Raw genomic sequence first — 22,298 nt, forward strand, 5'->3', positions numbered from 1 at the left:
CAAATATAGTGCAACCCACCCGCACGCCCAAGCCCTTAATGTGCACATCTCCAGATTGCTTAGCCTGGAGATGCTGCCCTATAGGCTAGTAGAGACCGAGGCCTTTCGCAACCTCATGGCGGCGGCCGCCCCTCGGTATTCGGTCCCCAGCCGCCACTACTTTTCCCGATGTGCCGTCCCAGCCCTGCACCAGCACGTGTCAGACAACATCATCCGTGCCCTGACCAACGCCGTTTCTGACAAGGTCCACCTGACCACGGACACGTGGACGAGTGCTGCCGGGCAGGGCCACTATATATCGCTGACGGCACATTGGGTTAACTTGGTGGAGGCTGGGACCGAGTCTGACCCTGGGGCTGCTCATATACTGCCGACGCCGAGGATTGCGGGGCCTACCTCGGTCCAGGTGTTTCAGGCCTACTATGCCTCCTCCTCCTCCCACCCCTCCTCCACCTCCTCCTCCGAACTACCATCCGTGGGCACGGCGCCATCAGTCGGTAGCTCTAGGCACAGCAGCAGTGCCGTCGCTAAGCGACAGCAGGCGGTGCTCAAACTGCTGAGCCTAGGCGACAAAAGGCACACCGCCCAAGAGCTATTACAGGGCATCACGGCGCAGACTGATCTGTGGCTGGCACCGCTGAACCTCAAGCCGGGAATGGTTGTGTGTGACAACGGCCGTAACCTGGTGGCGGCTCTGCAACTCGGCAGACTGACACATGTGCCATGCCTGGCCCATGTGTTAAATCTGATAGTGCAGCGTTTCCTCAAGACATACCCCAATCTGTCTGATTTGCTCACGAAGGTGCGCCGCATCTGTGCGCATTTCAGGAAGTCCAGCCCAGATGCTGCCACTCTCAGGGCAGCGCAGCGCCGCCTCCAACTGCCCGCTCACCGACTGTTGTGCGACGTGCCCACGAGGTGGAATTCAACACTGACCATGTTATCCAGAGTTTACCAGCAGCGCAGAGCGATTGTAGACTGCCAGATGTCAACTTCCACCAGAACTGGTAGTCAGGTCAGTCAGCTTCCTCAAGTCTACAATGAGGAGTGGACGTGGATGTCTGATATCTGTCAGGTGCTGAGTAACTTTGAGGAGTCAACACAGATGGTCAGTGGCGATGCCGCCATCATCAGCCTCACCATCCCGCTGCTTGGCCTGTTGAAAAACTCTCTGGTCAGCATGAAGTCGGAAGCTTTGCGCTCGTCACAAGAGACGGGGGAAGAATATTCCCTTGTTGATAGCCAAAGCACCCTGAGGTCTGTTTCTCAGCGCATATCGGAGGAGGTGGAGGTGGAGGAGGATGAGGAGGAAGAGGAGGAGAATGTTGGCGAGACACAAGAGGGGACCATTGTTGAGTCCTTCACTGTTCAGCGTGTATGGGCAGAAGAAGAGGAGTTGGAGGAGTTGGAGGAGGAGGAAATGGACAGTCAGGCCAGTGAGGGGAGTGAATTCTTACGCGTTGGTACTCTGGCGCATATGGCAGATTTCATGCTAGGCTGCCTATCCCGTGACCCTCGCGTTCAAAGAATTTATTCCAGCACCGATTACTGGGTGTTCACTCTCCTGGACCCACGGTACAAGCAAAATCTTTCCACTCTCATCCCTGCAGAGGAAAGGAGTGTGAGAATGCATGAATACCAGCAGGCCCTGGTGCACAAGCTGAAACAGTATTTCCCTTCTGACAGCGCTAGCGGCAGAGTGCGTAGTTCTGCGGGACAAGTAGCGAGGGAGAGTAGGCGAGTAGGCAGCTTGTCCTGCACTGGCAAGGGTACGCTTTACAAGGCTTTTGCCAGCTTTATGTCACCCCAGCAAGACACTGTCACCTGTCCCCAGTCTCGGCAGAGTAGGGCTGATCTTTACAGAAAGATGGTGAGGGAGTACGTAGCTGACCATACCATCGTCCTAAATGATCACACAGCTCCCTACAACTACTGGGTTTCAAAGCTGGACATGTGGCACGAACTGGCGCTGTACGCCTTGGAGGTTCTTGCCTGCCCTGCCGCTAGCGTCTTGTCCGAGCGGGTTTTCAGTGCAGCTGGTGGCATCATCACCGATAAGCGTACACGCCTGTCGACTGACAGCGCTGACAGGCTGACGCTTATTAAAATGAATAAAGGCTGGATTTCTCAGAATTTCCAATGTCCACCAGGTGAAGGAAGCTCAACCTGAATAATTGATCCACTCCTCCTCCTCCTCCTCCTCATTTTCCTCCTTCTCCTCCTCTTTGTACAGTAAAGCAGAGGAAAATGGCTATTTTTTGACAGGGCCCACTGGCTCTTGCTATAGTACTTCATGCATTTAATTTTTCTGGAGGGCCACCTACCCGGTCCTCTGTTTGAAACAATTTTTGTGAGTGCCACATACAGGCACTCAATCTATTCCATTTTTCTGGAGGGCCACCTACCCGGTCCTCTGTTTTAAAAAATTTTTGGGACTGCCACATACAGGCACTCAATCTATTCCATTTTACTGGAGGGCCACCTACCTGCTCCTCTGGTTTGAAACATTTTTGGGACTGCCACATACAGGCACTCAATCTATTCCATTTTACTGGAGGGCCACCTACCTGCTCCTCTGGTTTGAAACATTTTTGGGACTGCCACATACAGGCACTCAATCTATTCCATTTTACTGGAGGGCCACCTACCTGCTCCTCTGGTTTGAACAATTTTTGGGACTGCCACATACAGGCACTCAATCTATTCCATTTTACTGGAGGGCCACCTACCTGCTCCTCTGGTTTGAAACATTTTTGGGACTGCCACATACAGGCACTCAATCTATTCCATTTTACTGCAGGGCCACCTACCTGCTCCTCTGGTTTGAACAATTTTTGGGACTGCCACATACAGGCACTCAATCTATTCCATTTTACTGGAGGGCCACCTACCTGCTCCTCTGGTTTGAAGAATTTTTGGGACTGCCACATACAGGCACTCAATCTATTCCATTTTACTGGAGGGCCACCTACCTGCTCCTCTGGTTTGAACAATTTTTGGGACTGCCACATACAGGCACTCAATCTATTCCATTTTACTGGAGGGCCACCTACCTGCTCCTCTGGTTTGAAGAATTTTTGGGACTGCCACATACAGGCACTCAATCTATCCCATTTTACTGGAGGGCCACCTACCTGCTCCTCTGGTTTGAAAAATGTTTGGGACTGCCACATACAGGCACTATCCAAATTAAATTGTCTCCATAGCAGCCTCCACACGTTGTCTCCATTGCTACCTCCAAAAGTCGTCCATATAGCTGCCTCCATACATCGTCCCTTTATCAAACGAGGTGTGTCAGGCAGAAATTTGGGTTGTTTTCATGGATTCCACATCAAAGTTGTTAACTTTGTCGCCACCCTGCTGTGTTATCCACAAAATATACTGGCAAACTTTTACCATTTAGGGATATTATTTCAGCGCTTCTTGCGCATCTGTTTACATTCCCCTCACCCGGCATATCCTAAACTTATAAGAACGCTACTACACTTGATCTTATACAAAAGGTTCTTAGAAGTGCTGTTTGGGGAGTAGCCTAGAGACAGGGGCTTGGATTGGCGAAAGCTCGCCTGGCAGCGGAACGCCAGCTCCATGCGCATCATGCGCTTCTTGCGCATCTGTTTACATTCCCCTAACCCGCCATATCCCAAACTTATAAGAACGCTACTACACTTAACTTGGTGCAGGCTGGGACCGAGTCTGACCCTGGGGCTGGTCATATACTGCCGACGCAGAGAATTGCGGGGCCTACCTCGGTCCAGGTCTCAAAGGCCTACTATACCTCCTCCCACCCCTCCTCCACCTCCTCCTCCTCCGAATTACCATCCGTGGGCATGGCGCCATCAGTCGGTAGCTCTAGGCACAGCAGCAGTGCCGTCGCTAAGCGACAGCAGGCGGTGCTGAAACTGCTGAGCCTAGGCGATAAAAGGCACACCGCCCAAGAGCTATTACAGGGCATTCCACATCAAAGTTGTTAACTTTGTCGCCACCCTGCTGTGTAATCCACAAAATATACTTGCAAACTTTTACCATTTAGGGATATTATTTCAGCGCTTCTTGCGCATCTGTTTACATTCCCCTCACCCGCCATATCCTAAACTTATAAGAACGCTACTACACTTGATCTTATACAAAAGTGCTGTTTGGGGAGTAGCCTAGAGACAGGGGCTTGGATTTGCGAAAGCTCGCCTGGCAGCGGAGCGCCAGCTCCATGCGCATCATGCGCTTCTTGCGTATCTGTTTACATTCCCCTCACCCGGCATATCCTAAACTTATAAGAACGCTACTACACTTGATCTTATACAAAAGGTTCTTAGAAGTGCTGTTTGGGGAGTAGCCTAGAGACAGGGGCTTGGATTGGCGAAAGCTCGCCTGGCAGCGGAGCGCCAGCTCCATGCCAAGATCCAACTAACATAGTTTTAACTGCAGCACCTTTAATCTACTACTAGTTCACTGCCTCCATACATGGTCCCCTTATCAAACGAGCTGTGTCAGGCAGAATTTTGGGTTGTTTTCATGGCTTCCATGTTAACTTTGTCGCCACCCTGCTGTGTAATCCACAAAATATACTGGCAAACTTTTATCATGTACCGATATTATTTGAGCACTTCTTGCTCACCTCCTTTGGTTCCTCTCTGCCACCCATTGGTTTGAAGCCTGAGTCCATTTAGGGTATGTCGCCATGACACTCTCTAGCCTGCTGCCGCTGCCTCTGCATGCCGTCCCCTATAGTGTCAGGGGCAATTATTGGATGTTTTAGATGCTATCTAGCCTCATTCTGTCACTCTGTCATGGCCATGCTGTTGCCCATAATTTTGGCATAATGGTGCGATTATGCAGCCTCAGAGGCATCCATGCATGCTGCCCCTGCTGTTTCCTGTCCATTTCCGTGGTGTTTCCATCCTTTTCTGAGGTTCCCAGGTGTTTGGCCAAGCTTCCCTGTGCAGAGCCTTGGTCCCCTTGAAAAATGCTCGAGTCTCCCATTGACTTCAATGGGGTTCGTTATTCGAGACGAGCACTCGAGCATCGGGAAAAGTTCGTCTCGAATAACGAGTACCCGAGCATTTTAGTGTTCGCTCATCTCTAGTGGTTTTCCCTCTTTGGTTGGCTATCGCTCTCTCGTAGGCACATGTGGTATTTAATTGACCTAATATATCGTCCAGTTGTGGGCATTTGGGGTCTTTCCAGTGCTTAGTTATAGTAAGTTTGGTAGTCATTAGTAATTGTGCGGGTACTGTAGGATGCTTCTTGTCTAAGCTTGCTAAATCTATTAATAGCAGCGCTTGTTGTGGTGATAGGCTTATTGGCTTCTTATATATGTGAGATAGGATATTAGTAACGGAATTCCATAAAGGTGAAATTATAGGACAGTCCCATAGAATATGAAGAAGTGTACCTCTGCCTCCGCATCCCCTCCAACAAGAAGGGGAGGTTCTTGGGTAGATCATACTTAACTTGGAAGGTGTAAAATACCACCTATGGAGAGTTTTTATTATTGCCTCCTGGTGAGACACACATTGGAATGTGGAATAAATAGTTGTAAATGCTTTTTTCCATTGAGCTGGAGTGAATGATTTTTGAAGGTCTCTTTCCCATTTAGTCATAAATGGAGGTTTGTCTTGTTTGATATTTTCTTGTAAGAGTTTATAGAAGAAAGCTATTCCTTTGGTCTTTGAGGAGGTTTTGTCCAGGTAGTTTAGTATAGTTTGGTCTATTTGAGGAACATGCTGATTGGTACTGTTTAAAATACTTCGTATTCTCAGGTATTTATGTGTTTCTCCTTGAGGTAGATTATATTTTGAGGAGATTTCTTGGTAAGATTGAATAGATTTGTGGCCCCATATGTCCTGGATTGTTTTGATTCCTTTTGCCTTCCATGTCGCTAGGTCTAAGTTAGGTGTTTTGGAATTGAGATATTCCAGGGGGATTCTGCTTAATGGAAATGTGGTTTTGTTGGAGTTCCGTTTGTGGAGAAGTTCCTGCCATGCTTGATCTGCTGCTTTAATTGTAGGTGTGTTAGGGGTAGAATTAGATAGACCCCATAGTCCATTATATAATCTAAATGCCAGTGGGAAATTGTTATTTAGATGTACTTCTTGTTTGCACCAGTTTTTCACGGGTTCCCCCCACCAGTGACTGGTTTGATCCAAAACAGCCGCATAGTAGTAGTTTTTTAAGTCTGGTAAACCGAGTCCTCCATTTAATTTATCTCTAGTCAATATTCCTCGTGCTATTCTGGGTTTTTTACCCGCCCAGATGAATTTGGAAAGCTGTGAGTGGGCTTTTTTGAAGAAATTTTCTGGTACTGGTATATTAAGACTTCTAAAAATAAAAAGGTAGCGAGGGAGTATCATCATTTTGTATGCCGCTATTCTGCCGCACCAGGATAATATTGTTTTGGAGTAGGATTCTAAATCTTTATCAATTGTTGCTAATAACGGATAGTAGTTGAGTTGTATTAGTTGGTTAGTCGGAAAGGTTAATTTCACACCCAAATATGAGATCCATTTGTCCTGCCAGTCTAGATCATATGTGGCTTTTAGTTGTTTCAGTGTAGGGGGTTTCAGGTTTATCGGTAATGCTTGGGATTTTGTATTGATCTTATAATGTGAGATCTTGCTAAATTCTGCTATAATTTTTAATGTTTCTGGTAGAGAGTTGATTGGTCGCTTAGTGTGAGGATTATGTCATCCGCAAATAGGGAGATGACATTATGAGATTGTCCCATGTTAATTCCCTTTATTTGTTCATTTTGTCTTATCAGTTCCGCTAGAGGTTCTATTGATAAATTAAAAAATAATGGGGAAAGGGGGCATCCCTGACGAGTGCCGTTTGTCAATTTAAAGTATGGGGATAAAATGCCATTTGTAAATACTTGGGCTATAGGATTTGAATATAGTGCTTTTATGGCGCTATATATTTCGCCTTTAATACCAAATTTGTTTAGTACTTCAAATGCGTATTCCCAATTCACTCTGTCAAACGCCTTTTCGGCGTCGACAGTGAGGGCTATTGCACTTTTCTTATTAAGTTCGCAATATTGAAGGGTGTTAATGATTCTCCTCGTGTTATCTGGAACTTGCCTGCCATGCGTAAAACCAGCCTGGTCCGGATGAATTAGTGTAGGAATAATTGGTTTTAACCTATTTGCTAATATTTTAGCATATATTTTTACGTCATGGTTTAAAAGTGAAATCGGTCTATAGTTGGATGTTATGTCGGTAGGTTTACCCGGCTTTGGTAGGGTGACTATTAAAGCTGATAGCATCTCACTTGGAAATGCTCCCTTTTCCTGTGCCAGGTTGAATAGCTTATTTAAATGCGGGGTGAGTGAGGTTATAAATTTTTTATAGTATTCCCCTGGTAGTCCGTCAGGGCCTGGTGTCTTATCGGATGGAAACGATCTAATAGTTTTTGTTATTTCCTCTGGGGTGAATTTAGCGTTAAGAGACTTTAGTTGTTCAGATGAAACTTTGGGAAGTGATATCTTTTTAAGAAAGGAGTTTATAGCTATTTTTGTCGGTACTGAGTTTGTGGGATCGTTCTTTAAGTTATAAAGTCCCTCATAGTATGCTGCAAAAGCTTCAGCTATGCCTCTAGGAGACATGATTTTCTCCTTAGTGTTGGGGTGATGAATCAATGGGATTTTTGATTTCAGGGCTCTTTGTTTTAGTTTTTTAGCTAATACAGCCCCTGCTTTTTGGTCCTGAGAGTAGAATTTTATTTTCATTTTTTTTAGGGAGTGTGAGTAATTAACAAGGTATAAATTTCTCAGGTGATCTCTAGCTTCCCGTAATTTTTTGTAAGTATCGTGTTGGTGGTTTGTCTTGTGAAGTGCTTCTAATATGGCTATCTTTTTTGTTGTATTATCTATTTCTTTCTTTCTCTGAATATTTGCTTTTATCCCTATCTTTATGAGTTCCCCTCTTATAAATCCTTTGTGTGTGATCCATACTGAAAAGAAATCAGTGTTCTCTTGCGTATTAAATGTCATGAATTCTTTAGAAGCTTTTTCTAGGAATTCAACATGTTTGTTGTTTGAAAAAACTGTTGTATTGGCCCTCCATACAAAATCATTGATATTTGATAGGTTGTCTGAAATTGTAAGAGATATTGGAGCATGGTCTGACCAATGTTTCGATCCAATCTTAGTATTTTCTATTCTGTCTAGTAAGTCTCTGTTAACTAAAAACATATCTATTCTAGAATATGTACAATGTCTGTGAGAATAGAAGGAGAAATCTTTTTCGGATGCGTGTTGCACTCTCCATGCATCAAATAGTTGGTTACGCCATATCCAGGGATTAAGAATGAAATCCCTTTTCGGGGATCTAGCTGTTGTGTCCAGTTCGAATTGATTGATTGTATTGAAGTCCCCACATATTATTAATTCTCCTTGTTTGATTTTGTTTACCTTTTTAAGGAGTTTCCTTAAGAATTTTCCTTGTCCCTTATTTGGGGCGTATATATTTACTATTGTGTAAGGTAGATTATTTATTGTACATACTATTATTATGTAGCGACTCTGTGAATCTATAATTTGTTGTTGTATTTTCAGTGCCAGTGATGACCGAAAACCCATTAGCACCCCCCTTTTTTTTTGGGAGAAGGTGGATGTTATAATTGTGGGGAATTGAGGGTTAGATATTTTGGGTGGGTTTTTACTACTAATGTGTGTCTCTTGTATGCAGATAATATCTGCTTTCTGTTTTTGGGTTTCTTTCCATAAGAGCGACCTTTTATATGGACTGTTAAGTCCTTTCACATTAAGGGATATAATTTTTATACCCATATTTATATTTAATGAGCTGTTTGGTGATGCATTTTTTAGTATTAGAGATGTTGTTTTCTGTTTGTTTGTTGTTTTTAGTATGACCAAAGGCAGTAGACCATAACCATATATGCATAACAATACATTTCCTATACACGAAATTTACATAAAAATAAACTTGAAATACAATAAACAAAATTGTACTAATCTGAAATTGTAGTACTTGCATGGGGTGAGTCCACGTGGAAACGTGACGGGGAGGTGTAAGTAGTCGTTCTATCTCCTCCTCTTAAACTTGTTTTAGGCTGTTTCTCGTTATATTTTTAACTTGCGGTTCGCCATTCAGGGTTTAATTTTCTGTGCTCTCTTTTTTCTTTGGATTGGGTTATTTCTTCGTATGGTAAGCCCCATTTTTCCAGAATTGAGTAGCCTTCCATGAGATTATTTATTACTACCATTGTGTTCTGGTGTTTCACCAGTATTTTGGTCGGGAAGCCCCATCTATACAGGATGTTATTTTTTCTTAGTGCAGATGTTATTGGGGCTAGCACTCTACGGGCTTGCAAAGTGGCTGCAGAAAGATCTACGTATAATTTTATGGATTCGTATGGTGCTGGTAAGTTTTGCAGGTTTCTAGATTTAGTCATCAGTTGTTCTTTTACATGAAAAAAGGTGAATCTCGCCAGGACATCTCTGGGTATAGAGTCAGGAAGAGAATTAGGCTTAGGTATTCTGTGAGCTCGATCTATGCTTAATTCATACTCCGCTAGGTTAGGGAGAATTGTTTTAGTAAGCTGTTGTACGTAATTACGGAGTTGTGTGCCTGGAACATTTTCAGGTATTCCCCTTAGTTTTACGTTGTTTCTCCTGTCTCTATCTTCAACGTCTACTAGCTTTGCTTGAATGTTAGAGACTTTTTCATCAACTTCATTATGAGAATCTACCAGCTCATTATGTGCGTTAGTGAGCGATGTCATTTTTTCTTCCACATGAGATACTCTCTCTCCTAAACTGTTGACTGAATATTGTAATGGAGAAATTAGATTAGAGAGATCTTTTTGTAGTGATATTTTAAAAGCTTCCAGCATGGCTTTTAGCTTGGTCTCAGACACTGTCTTTTCTGATGCTTGAAATAGTGAAAAGCTGTCTGGAGTAGTTGGTGTTTGGTGATTAGTCTGAGAAGAGAGGCTTGAGTCTGTGTTCACATTGAAATCTTGTTTGCGGATTTTATGTTTCACAGGACTGATGGCTGGTGAATTGGAGTTGTCAGTGCTATTCTGTGAGGGAGCTAGAGCTGAGTTAGAGCTCTCTGGCAGGTGTAGCTGCAGGGGAGACATGCTTCCCTCCCCCACCTCGTGGTCAGGAGAAGATTCTGGGCTAGAGACATGTCCCTTGCTTCTCTGGCTATTTCTAGCAGGTACTGTGTTTTCTGGAGGGGATTTGCTTGCTCTGGGGAGTTTTGAGATGGGGTTGCCGGTCTCCTTACCTCCACATGTGCTGTGGCACGATCCTTTAGTGGCGCTTGAGGATGTCTCTGCGCCATCTTTGCTTCCCCGCGGGTCCGCTGTGAAATACAGCCCGATCGGCTTATTTGCCGCTTCTTTGTTATTTCGCCGCTTTGCGGCTGTGCCAGTGATGTTTCCCGGCATGATGCTGTTGTTTTTTCCCCCTGCTCGGCGTTTATATCGCTGTTTTAGCGCTGTATGGGAGATATGAAGGACGGAGCTCCCCGTTCACGCGGCCATACTCTCAGGCAGCCAAGCCACGCCCCCCAGAATTGACATTTATGACTCCACTTACCGGTGTCCATGGTTTCATCTTTTTGGGTTTTCCTCCTTAGGATTCTCTGTATATTTTCCAGGTTCTCCACGTTGTCCTTCCTTTCATTGAACAGGAATAGATCGGTGGCCAGTCTACCGATGCTGGGCTGGTTCTCCAGGATCCGGGTCTTCTCAGATGAGTCAGTTTTCTGCAGATCATCGATCACCACAATGACCTTGTCCTTACCTGCAGAAAAGTGTAAGAATCAGTCAGACTCCCTGGATCTACTGCCATGACATCAGGACAATCCATGGGATATTTCTCACATACCGAGATACTCGGAGAGGTCTCTGAGCTCCTCATCGTATAAGGAGTCAGTGACGTCTGTGATGTTGAGTCGTCCGTGTTTTTTTGTGTGGTACAGGATGGCAAAGGAGCAGTTTCTGATCTCAGAGTAAAAATCTGTGTAATTATTAGTGATGTAGACGCCATGGACATCGTCTGCTCTCATCAGACACTTGGTCTTCAGCCAATCCTCCAACCAGCGGTAATTAAACTCTGCACACCTTGTGAAGATGCCGATCCTCAGTCTGGATCTGGCGGGTTCTATAACCTCATGTCCTCCACATTTGGTATTTGAAGACCACTTCTGTTTGGATTCTGGAGATGTTCCACTGATTTTCTGAATAATGGAAAAAGATATATTATTTTTCTCAGAATTTGTCTTGTAGGACAGATGATTGGCCACCAATGACACTGTTGAATGTATAAATTAGTAGAATTTGGAGACATGAAAAGTATTTGTAGGAATACAGCACAACCCTGTGACCCAGATTTATCAAAAACAGTGCAAACTGTACTATGTGCAGTTACCTCTGTAGTGTGCAGGGGGCGCCAGATTCATAAATTGTGGCGCCCATTCATCATGAATCTGGTGCCCCCTGCACTGCCCTGGCAGAATGCACTGACTTTTGAGTGCATCTTTAACTTGGAGCATAAAACACAATTTGCATGTCTAACTGCGCACCAGACGCCCCCTTCAGTGCAGAGACTTGTATAGCATGGAGTATAAAGCAGCCGTGTGCCGGACACTTTATAGATACATGTACAAGCAGTTTGCACTAAAGAGAACATCAGAAAACTGGCGCAGGGGCTTAATAAATATTGACCTGTATGTCACCAGACCCATTTGGAAGATTTTCCAGGGAATATTTCTTGGATCCCCTTATATAATATAGAAGATCTGTGTCCATAAACCAATCCCGGCTCCGTGGGGCATCATCTGGTTGTCTATATATGATGAGCAGCTCTAGAGATCTACAAGGAGTATCTTCATTGTCATGAGCATAGACAACATTAGGACTTACTTACACTTGTGAATATAGAGGGGAGGAAGAAAGAAGTCCAGGAACCTGCGGAGAGAGTGAGAGTTATCAGTGATCTCTACCGTCCCATCTATGTGTAAAGAGATATTACACATGATACAGAGACTGTGGACATCCACAACACAAGGGAGATTACAGAACATCTAGTGGCCACATCCTACAACACAAGGGAGATTACAGAACATCTAATGGCCACATCCTACAACACAAGGGAGATTACAGAACATCTAGTGGCCACGTCCTACAACACAAGGGAGATTACAGAACATCTAGTGGCCACGTCCTACAACACAAGGGAGATTACAGAACATCTAGTGGCCAAATCCTACAACACAAGGGAGATTACAGAACATCTACTGGCCACATCCTACAACACAAGGGAGATTACAGAACATCTAGTGGCCACATCCTACAACACAAGGGAGATTAAAGAACATCTAGTGGCCACATCCTACAACACAAGGGAGATTACAGAACATCTACTGGCCACATACTACAACACAAGGGAGATTACAGAAGATCTAATGGCCACATCCTACAACACAAGGGAGATTACAGAACATCTAGTGGCCACGTCCTACAACACAAGGGAGATTACAGAACATCTAGTGGCCACATCCTACAACACAAGGGAGATTACAGAACATCTATTTGCCACATCCTACAACATAAGAGGGAGATTACAGAACATCTAGTGGCCACATCCTACAACACAAGGGAGATTACAGAACATCTAGTGGCCACATCCTACAACACAAGGGAGATTACAGAACATCTACTGGCCACACCCTACAACAGAAGGGAGATTACAGAACAACTAGTGGCCACATCCTACAACACAAGGGAGATTACAGAACATCTAGTGGCCACATCATACAACACAATGGAGATTACAGAACATCTAGTGGCCACATCATACAACACAAGGGAGATTACAGAACATCTACTGGCCACATCCTACAACACAAGGGAGATTACAGAACATCTAATGGCCACATCCTACAACACAAGGGAGATTACAGAACATCTAATGGCCACATCCTACAACACAAGGGAGATTACAGAACATCTAGTGGCCACGTCATACAACACAAGGGAGATTACAGAAGATCTACTGGCCACATCCTACAACACAAGGGAGATTACAGAACATCTAGTGGCCACATCCTACAACCCAAGGGAGATTACAGAACATCTAATGGCCACATCCTACAACACAAGGGAGATTACAGAACATCTACTGGCCACATCCTACAACACAAGGGAGATTACAGAACATCTAGTGGCCACGTCCTACAACACAAGGGAGATTACAGAACATCTAGTGGCCACGTCCTACAACACAAGGGAGATTACAGAACATCTAGTGGCCACATCCTACAACACAAGGGAGATTACAGAACATCTACTGGCCACATCCTACAACACAAGGGAGATTACAGAACATCTAGTGGCCACATCCTACAACACAAGGGAGATTAAAGAACATCTAGTGGCCACATCATACAACACAAGGGAGATTACAGAACATCTAGTGGCCACATCCTACAACATAAGAGGGAGATTACAGAACATCTAGTGGCCACATCCTACAACACAAGGGAGATTACAGAACATCTAGTGGCCACATCCTACAACAGAAGGGAGATTACAGAACATCTAGTGGCCACATCCTACAACACAAGGGAGATTACAGAACATCTAGTGGCCACATCATACAACACAAGGGAGATTACCGAACATCTAGTGGCCACATCATACAACACAAGGGAGATTACAGAACATCTACTGGCCACATCCTACAACACAAGGGAGATTACAGAACATCTAATGGCCACATCCTACAACACAAGGGAGATTACAGAACATCTAATGGCCACATCCTACAACACAAGGGAGATTACAGAACATCTAGTGGCCACGTCATACAACACAAGGGAGATTACAGAACATCTAGTGGCCACATCCTACAACACAAGGGAGATTACAGAACATCTAGTGGCCACATCCTACAACAGAAGGGAGATTACAGAACATCTAATGGCCACATCCTACAACACAAGGGAGATTACAGAACATCTAGTGGCCACGTCATACAACACAAGGGAGATTACAGAAGATCTACTGGCCACATCCTACAACACAAGGGAGATTACAGAACATCTAGTGGCCACATCCTACAACACAAGGGAGATTACAGAAGATCTAGTGGCCACATCCTACAACACAAGGGAGATTACAGAAGATCTAATGGCCACATCCTACAACACAAGGGAGATTACAGAACATCTAGTGGCCACATCCTACAACACAAGGGAGATTACAGAACATCTAGTGGCCACATCCTACAACACAAGGGAGATTACAGAACATCTAGTGGCCACATCCTACAACACAAGGGAGATTACAGAACATCTAGTGGCCACATCATACAACACAAGTGAGATTACAGAACATCTAGTGGCCAAATCATACAACAGAAGGGAGATTACAGAACATCTAGTGGCCACATCCTACAACACAAAGGAGATTACAGAACATCTAGTGGCCACATCCTACAACACAAGGGAGATTACAGAACATCTAGTGGCCACATCCTACAACACAAGGGAGATTACAGAAGATCTAGTGGCCAAATCCTACAACACAAGGGAGATTACAGAACATCTAGTGGCCACGTCCTACAACACAAGGGAGATTACAGAACATCTAGTGGCCACGTCCTACAACACAAGGGAGATTACAGAACATCTAGTGGCCACATCCTACAACACAAGGGAGATTACAGAACATCTAGTGGCCACATCCTACAACACAAGGGAGATTACAGAACATCTAGTGGCCACATCCTACAACACAAAGGAGATTACAGAAGATCTAGTGGCCACGTCCTACAACACAAGGGAGATTACAGAACATCTAGTGGCCACATCCTACAACACAAGGGAGATTACAGAACATCTAGTGGCCACGTCCGAAGGGAGATTACAGAACATCTAGTGGCCACATCATACAAAAGAAGGGAGATTACAGAACATCTAGTGGCCACGTCCTACAACAGAAGGGAGATTACAGAACATCTAGAGGCCACATCCTACAACACAAGGGAGATTACAGAACATCTAGTGGCCACATCCTACAACACAAGGGAGATTACAGAACATCTACTGGCCACATCCTACAACACAAGGGAGATTACAGAACATCTAATGGCCACATCCTACAACACAAGGGAGATTACAGAACATCTAATGGCCACATCCTACAACACAAGGGAGATTACAGAACATCTAGTGGCCACGTCATACAACACAAGGGAGATTACAGAAGATCTACTGGCCACATCCTACAACACAAGGGAGATTACAGAACATCTGGTGGCCACATCCTACAACAGAAGGGAGATTACAGAACATCTAATGGCCACATCCTACTACACAAGGGAGATTACAGAACATCTAGTGGCCACGTCATACAATACAAGGGAGATTACAGAAGATCTACTGGCCACATCCTACAACACAAGGGAGATTACAGAATATCTAGTGGCCACGTCCTACAACAGAAGGGAGATTACAGAAGATCTACTGGCCACATCCTACAACAGAAGGGAGATTACAGAACATCTAGTGGCCACATCCTACAACAGAAGGGAGATTACAGAAGATCTACTGGCCACATCCTAAAACACAAGGGAGATTACAGAACATCTAGTGGCCACATTCTACAACACAAGGGAGATTACAGAACATCTAGTGGCCACATCATACAACACAAGGGAGATTACAGAACATCTAGTGGCCACATTCTACAACAGAAGGGAGATTACAGAACATCTAGTGGCCACATCATACAACAGAAGGGAGATTACAGAACATCTAGTCACCACATCCACAACACAAGGGAGATTACAGAACATCTAGTGGCCACATCCTACAACACAAGGGAGATTACAGAACATCTAGTGGCCACATCATACAACAGAAGGGAGATTACAGAACATCTAGTCACCACATCCACAACACAAGGGAGATTACAGAACATCTAGTGGCCACATCCTACAACACAAGGGAGATTACAGAACATCTAGTGGCCACATCCTACAACACAAGGGAGATTACAGAACATCTAGTGGCCACGTCCTACAACACAAGGGAGATTACAGAACATCTAGTGGCCACGTCCTACAACACAAGGGAGATTACAGAACATCTAGTGGCCACATCCTACAACACAAGGGAGATTACAGAACATCTACTGGCCACATCCTACAACACAAGGGAGATTACAGAACATCTAGTGGCCACGTCATACAACACAAGGGAGATTACAGAAGATCTACTGGCCACATCCTACAACACAAGGGAGATTACAGAACATCTAGTGGCCACGTCCTACAACAGAAGGGAGATTACAGAACATCTAGTGGCCACGTCCTACAACAGAAGGGAGATTACAGAAGATCTACTGGCCACATCCTACAACAGAAGGGAGATTACAGAACATCTAGTGGCCACATCCTACAACACAAGGGAGATTACAGAACATCTAGTGGCCACATCATACAACACAAGGGAGATTACAGAACATCTAGTGGCTACATCCTACAACAGAAGGGAGATTACAGAACATCTAGTGGCCACATCCTACAACACAAGGGAGATTACAGAAGATCTAGTGGCCACGTCCTACAACACAAGGGAGATTACAGAACATCTAGTGGCCACATCATACAACACAAGGGAGATTACAGAACATCTACTGGCCACATCCTACAACACAAGGGAGATTACAGAACATCTAGTGGCCACGTCCTACAACACAAGGGAGATTACAGAACATTTAGTGGCCACATCCTACAACACAAGGGAGATTACAGAACATCTAGTGGCCACGTCCTACAACACAAGGGAGATTACAGAACATCTATTGGCCACATCATACAACACAAGGGAAATTACAGAACATCTAGTGGCCACATCCTACAACACAAGGGAGATTACAGAACATCTAATGGCCACATCCTACAACACAAGGGAGATTACAGAACATCTAGTGGACCTGCCGTCAGTCCTGACTCCAGCCCTGATCTCCATATGGACCCTTCTACTGTATAGCCCAGGATATGTGGAAGGTCATGGAGAGACTGACAACACACCGGTTATTATAGTTGCAGGGGAGGTACGAGGCTCCATGATTTCCTCTGATCTAGTTTTTAACTCTCCTTTCTTTTCATCTGATCTCTTTGTTGAATCCTGAATAATTTTTCATAATCATCTTACCCTCCATATGGGCTGAGACGCAAAGGAAAGTCCTACCATTACATTCATTTTTCATGATATTTTGTTGGTATTTTGGATGTTACATTTTCATTACTCTTACTCTTAGCGGCGCTGGATTGGGGAACTGCAGTGGCTCCAGTGTTGCCCAGGACCTTAAGGATCTCCGCCATCTTCTTGTTGGCTTCTTCAGTCTTGCCAGATTCAGGGAAGAGGAGAAGCTGAGAGGACAATTGTCCGAGGCTGGGCTGTGCCTCCAGGATCCTCTGCCGCTCACTGTCAGACCAATTCTCCACATCATCCAACACCACCAGGACATTATTTCTGCCTTTAGAAATAAATGAAACAGGAGAATGAAGATCCCACAAAGCGGCTCCACCTCCATTTATCACACACTGCATGCTCCACCTCCAATTATCATAAACTGCATGCTCCACCTCCATTTATCACACACTGCATGCTCCACCTCCATTTATCATACACTGCATGCTCCACCTCCATTTATCACACACTGCATGCTCCACCTCCATTTATCACACACTGCATGCTCCACCTCCATTTATCATACACTGCATGCTCCACCTCCATTTATCATAAACTGCATTCTCCACCTCCATTTATCATACACTGCATGCTCCACCTCCACTTATCATAACCTACATGCTCCACCTCCATTTATCATAAACTGCATTCTCCACCTCCATTTATCATACACTGCATGCTGCACCTCCACTTATCATAATCTACATGCTCCACCTCCATTTATCATACACTGCATGCTCCACCTCCATTTATCACACACTGCATGCTGCACCTCCATTTATCATACACTGCATGCTCCACCTCCATTTATCACACACTGCATGCTCCACCTCCACTTATCATAATCTACATGCTCCACCTCCATTTATCATACACTGCATGCTCCACCTCCATTTATCACACACTGCATGCTCCACCTCCATTTATCACACACTGCATGCTGCACCTCCATTTATCACACACTGCATGCTCCACCTCTATTTATCCTACACTGCATGATTCCCCACCATTTATCACACACTGCAGGCTCCACCTCCATTTATCATACACTGCATGCTCCACCTCCATTTATCATACACTGCATGCTCCACCTCCATTTATCATACGCTGCATGCTCCACCTCCATTTAACATACACTGCATGATTCCCCACCATTTATCATACACCGCATGCTGTAACTCCATTTATCACACACTGCATGCTCCACCTCCATTTATCACACACTGCATGCTCCAACTCCATTTATCACACACTGCATGTTCCACCTCCATTTATCATACACTGCATTCTGCACCTCCATTTATCACACACTGCATGGTGCACCTCCATTTATCATACACTGCATGCTCCACCTCCATTTATCACACACTGCATGCTCCACCTCCATTTATCACACACTGCATGCTCCACCTCCATTTATCACACACTGCATGCTCCACCTCCATTTATCATACACTGCATGTTCCACCTCCATTTATCACACACTGCATGCGCCACCTCCATTTATCACACACTGCATGCTCCACCTCTATTTATCACACACTGCATGCTCCACCTCCATTTATCATACACTGCATGCTCCACCTCCATTTATCACACACTGCATGCTCCACCTCCATTTATCACACACTGCATGCTCCACCTCCATTTATCATACACTGCATGCTCCACCTCCATTTATCACACACTGCATGCTGCACCTCCATTTATCACACACTGCATGCTCCACCTCTATTTATCATACACTGCATGATTCCCCACCATTTATCACACACTGCAGGCTCCACCTCCATTTATCATACACTGCATGCTCCACCTCCATTTATCATACACTGCATGCTCCACCTCCATTTATCATACACTGCATGATTCCCCACCATTTATCATACACCGCATGCTCCAACTCCATTTATCACACACTGCATGCTCAGCCTCCATTTATCACACACTGCATGCTCCACCTCCATTTATCACACACTGCATGCTGCACCTCTATTTATCACACACTGCATGCTCCACCTCCATTTATCACACACTGCATGCTCCACCTCCATTTATCACACACTGCATGCTCCACCTCCATTTATCACACACTGCATACTCCACCTCCATTTATCATACACTGCATACTCCACCTCCATTTATCACACACTGCATGCTCCACCTCCATTTATCACACACTGCATACTCCACCTCCATTTATCATACACTGCATGCTCCACCTCCATTTATCACACACTGCATGCTCCGCCTCCATTTATCACACACTGCATGCTCCAACTGCATTTATCACACACTGCATTCTGCACCTCCATTTATCATACACTGCATGCTCCACCTCCATTTATCACACACTGCATGCTCCACCTCCATTTATCATACACTGCATGCTCCACCTTCATTTATCACACACTGCATGCTCCACCTCCATTTATCATACACTGCATGCTCCACCTCCATTTATCACACACTGCATGCTCCACCTCCATTTATCATACACTGCATGCTCCACCTCCATTTATCACACACTGCATGCTCCACCTCCATTTATCACACACTGCATGCTCCACCTCCATTTATCATACACTGCATGCTCCACCTCCATTTATCACACACTGCATGCTGCACCTCTATTTATCACACATTGCATGCTCCACCTCCGTTTATCACACACTGCATGCTCCACCTCCATTTATCACACACTGCATGCTCCACCTTCATTTATCACACACTGCATGCTCCACCTCCATTTATCATACACTGCATGCTCCACCTCCATTTATCACACACTGCTTGCTCCACCTCCATTTATCACACACTGCATGCTCCACCTCCATTTATCACACACTGCATGTTTCACCTCCATTTATCACACACTGCATGCTCCACCTCCATTTATCATACACTGCATGCTCCACCTCCATTTATCACACACTGCATGCTGCACCTCTATTTATCACACATTGCATGCTCCACCTCCATTTATCATACACTGCATGCTCCACCTCCGTTTATCACACACTGCATGCTCCACCTCCATTTATCATGCACTGCATGCTCCACCTCCATTTATCACACACTGCATGCTCCACCTTCATTTATCACACACTGCATGCTCCACCTCCATTTATCATACACTGCATGCTCCACCTCCATTTATCACACACTGCTTGCTCCACCTCCATTTATCACACACTGCATGCTCCACCTCCATTTATCACACACTGCATGCTCCACCTCCATTTATCACACACTGCATGCTCCACCTCCATTTATCACACACTGCATGCTCCACCTCCATTTATCACACACTGCATGCTCCACCTCCATTTATCACACACTGCATGCTCCACCTCCATTTATCACACACTGCATGCTCCACCTCCATTTATCATACACTGCATGCTCCACCTCCAGTTATCATACACTGCATGCTCCACCTCCATTTATCACACACTGCATGCTCCACCTCCATTTATCACACACTGCATGCTCCACCTCCATTTATCATACACTGCATGCTCCACCTCCATTTATCATACACTGCATGCTCCACCTCCATTTATCACACACTGCTTGCTCCACCTCCATTTATCATACACTGCATGCTCCACCTCCATTTATCACACACTGGTGCATGAACATAATTTTTAGTTATTCTTTATTAAAAAGCTGGAGAGAGGAGCTAAAGAGTGGAAGAAAAGGGACCAGGACAGAAATGGACAAGCGAAGACTGGATAGAGGAGATCAGGTCTAGAAAGGCTGCGACCATGAAATAGTGAAAACTAAGACTAGAAACAGTAGATGGAGACGGTGGCCCACATTGATCAAAAACAGTGCAGTGCGTACTATGTCCAGTGTCCTGTGTAGTGTTTACTATGTGCAGTGTGTGTACTATGTGCATGGTGTACTATGTGCAGGGTGCAATATGTGCAGGGTGTGTACTATGTGCAGGGTGTGTACTATGTGCAAGGGGTGTACTATGTGCATGGTGTACTAAGTGCAGGGCGTACTATGTGCAGGGTGTGTACTATGTGCAGGGTGTGTACTATGTGCAGGGTGTGTACTATGTGCAGGGTGTACTATGTGCAGGGTGTACTATGTGCAGGGTGTGTACTATGTGCAGGGGGTGTACTATGTGCAGGGTGTACTATGTGCAGGGGGTGTACTATGTGCAGGGTGTGTACTATGTGCAGGGTGTGTACTATGTGCAGGGTGTACTATGTGTAGTGTTTACTATGTGCAGTGTGTGTACTATGTGCAGGGTGTGTACTATGTGCAGGGTGTGCTATGTGCAGGGTGTGTACTATGTGCAGGGTGTGTACTATGTGCAGGGTGTACTATGTGCAGTGTGTACTATGTGCAGTGTGTACTATGTGCAGTGCACTATGTGCAGGGTGTGTACGATGTGCAGTGTGTACTATGTGCATATTGTGTACTATGTGCAGTGTGTACTAAGTGCAGTGTGTACTATGTGCAGGGTGTGTACTATGTGCAGTGTGTACTATGTGCAGTGTGTATTATGTGGATTTTGCACTATGTGCAGTGTCCTGTGTAGTATGTGCAGGGTGTGTACTATGTGCAGTGTGTATTATGTGGAGTGTGTACAATGTGCAGTGTCCTGTACAGTGTGTACTATGTGCATTGTCCTGTGTAGTGTATATAATGTTCAGGGTGTGTACTATGTGCAGTGTTTACTATGTGCAGTGTGTACTATGTGCAGGGTGTACTATGTACAGTGTTTACTATGTGCAGTGTCCTGTGTAGTGTGTACTATGTGCAATGTGTACTATGTGCAGTGTCCTGTGTAGTGTGTACTATGTGCAGTGTCCTGTGTAGTATGTACAATGTGCAGGGTGTGTAGTATGTGCAGGGTGTGTACTATGTGCAGTGTGTACTATGTGCAGGGTGTGTACTATGTGCAGTGCGTACTATGTGCAGTGTGTATTATGTGGAGTGTGCACTATGTGCAGTGTCCTGTGTAGTATGTGCAGGCTGTACTATGTGCAGTGTCCTGTGTACTATGTGAAGGGTGTACTATGTGCAGTATGTAATATGTGCAGT

The 22,298-nt window shown here is 45.0% G+C and overlaps 1 protein-coding gene across 2 annotated transcripts in view; it reads right to left on the bottom strand.

Moving 5' to 3' along the window:
- Window positions 1–22,298, bottom strand: part of LOC140076251 (uncharacterized) — a 47,920-nt gene that overhangs the window by 13,432 nt on the left and 12,190 nt on the right. For both annotated transcript variants that reach the window (XM_072122782.1, XM_072122781.1), the window contains 4 exons: window positions 17,296–17,520; window positions 11,900–11,940; window positions 10,859–11,210; window positions 10,568–10,774 (listed from right to left, as the gene is read on the bottom strand). In XM_072122782.1, coding sequence (XP_071978883.1) covers window positions 10,568–10,774; window positions 10,859–11,210; window positions 11,900–11,940; window positions 17,296–17,365 — 670 coding nt within the window. In that variant the 5' untranslated portion in view covers window positions 17,366–17,520. The remainder of the gene's footprint in view (window positions 1–10,567; window positions 10,775–10,858; window positions 11,211–11,899; window positions 11,941–17,295; window positions 17,521–22,298) is intronic.

The sequence above is a fragment of the Engystomops pustulosus genome, chromosome 8 (genome assembly GCF_040894005.1).
Source record: "Engystomops pustulosus chromosome 8, aEngPut4.maternal, whole genome shotgun sequence".
Taxonomy (NCBI): domain Eukaryota; kingdom Metazoa; phylum Chordata; class Amphibia; order Anura; family Leptodactylidae; genus Engystomops; species Engystomops pustulosus.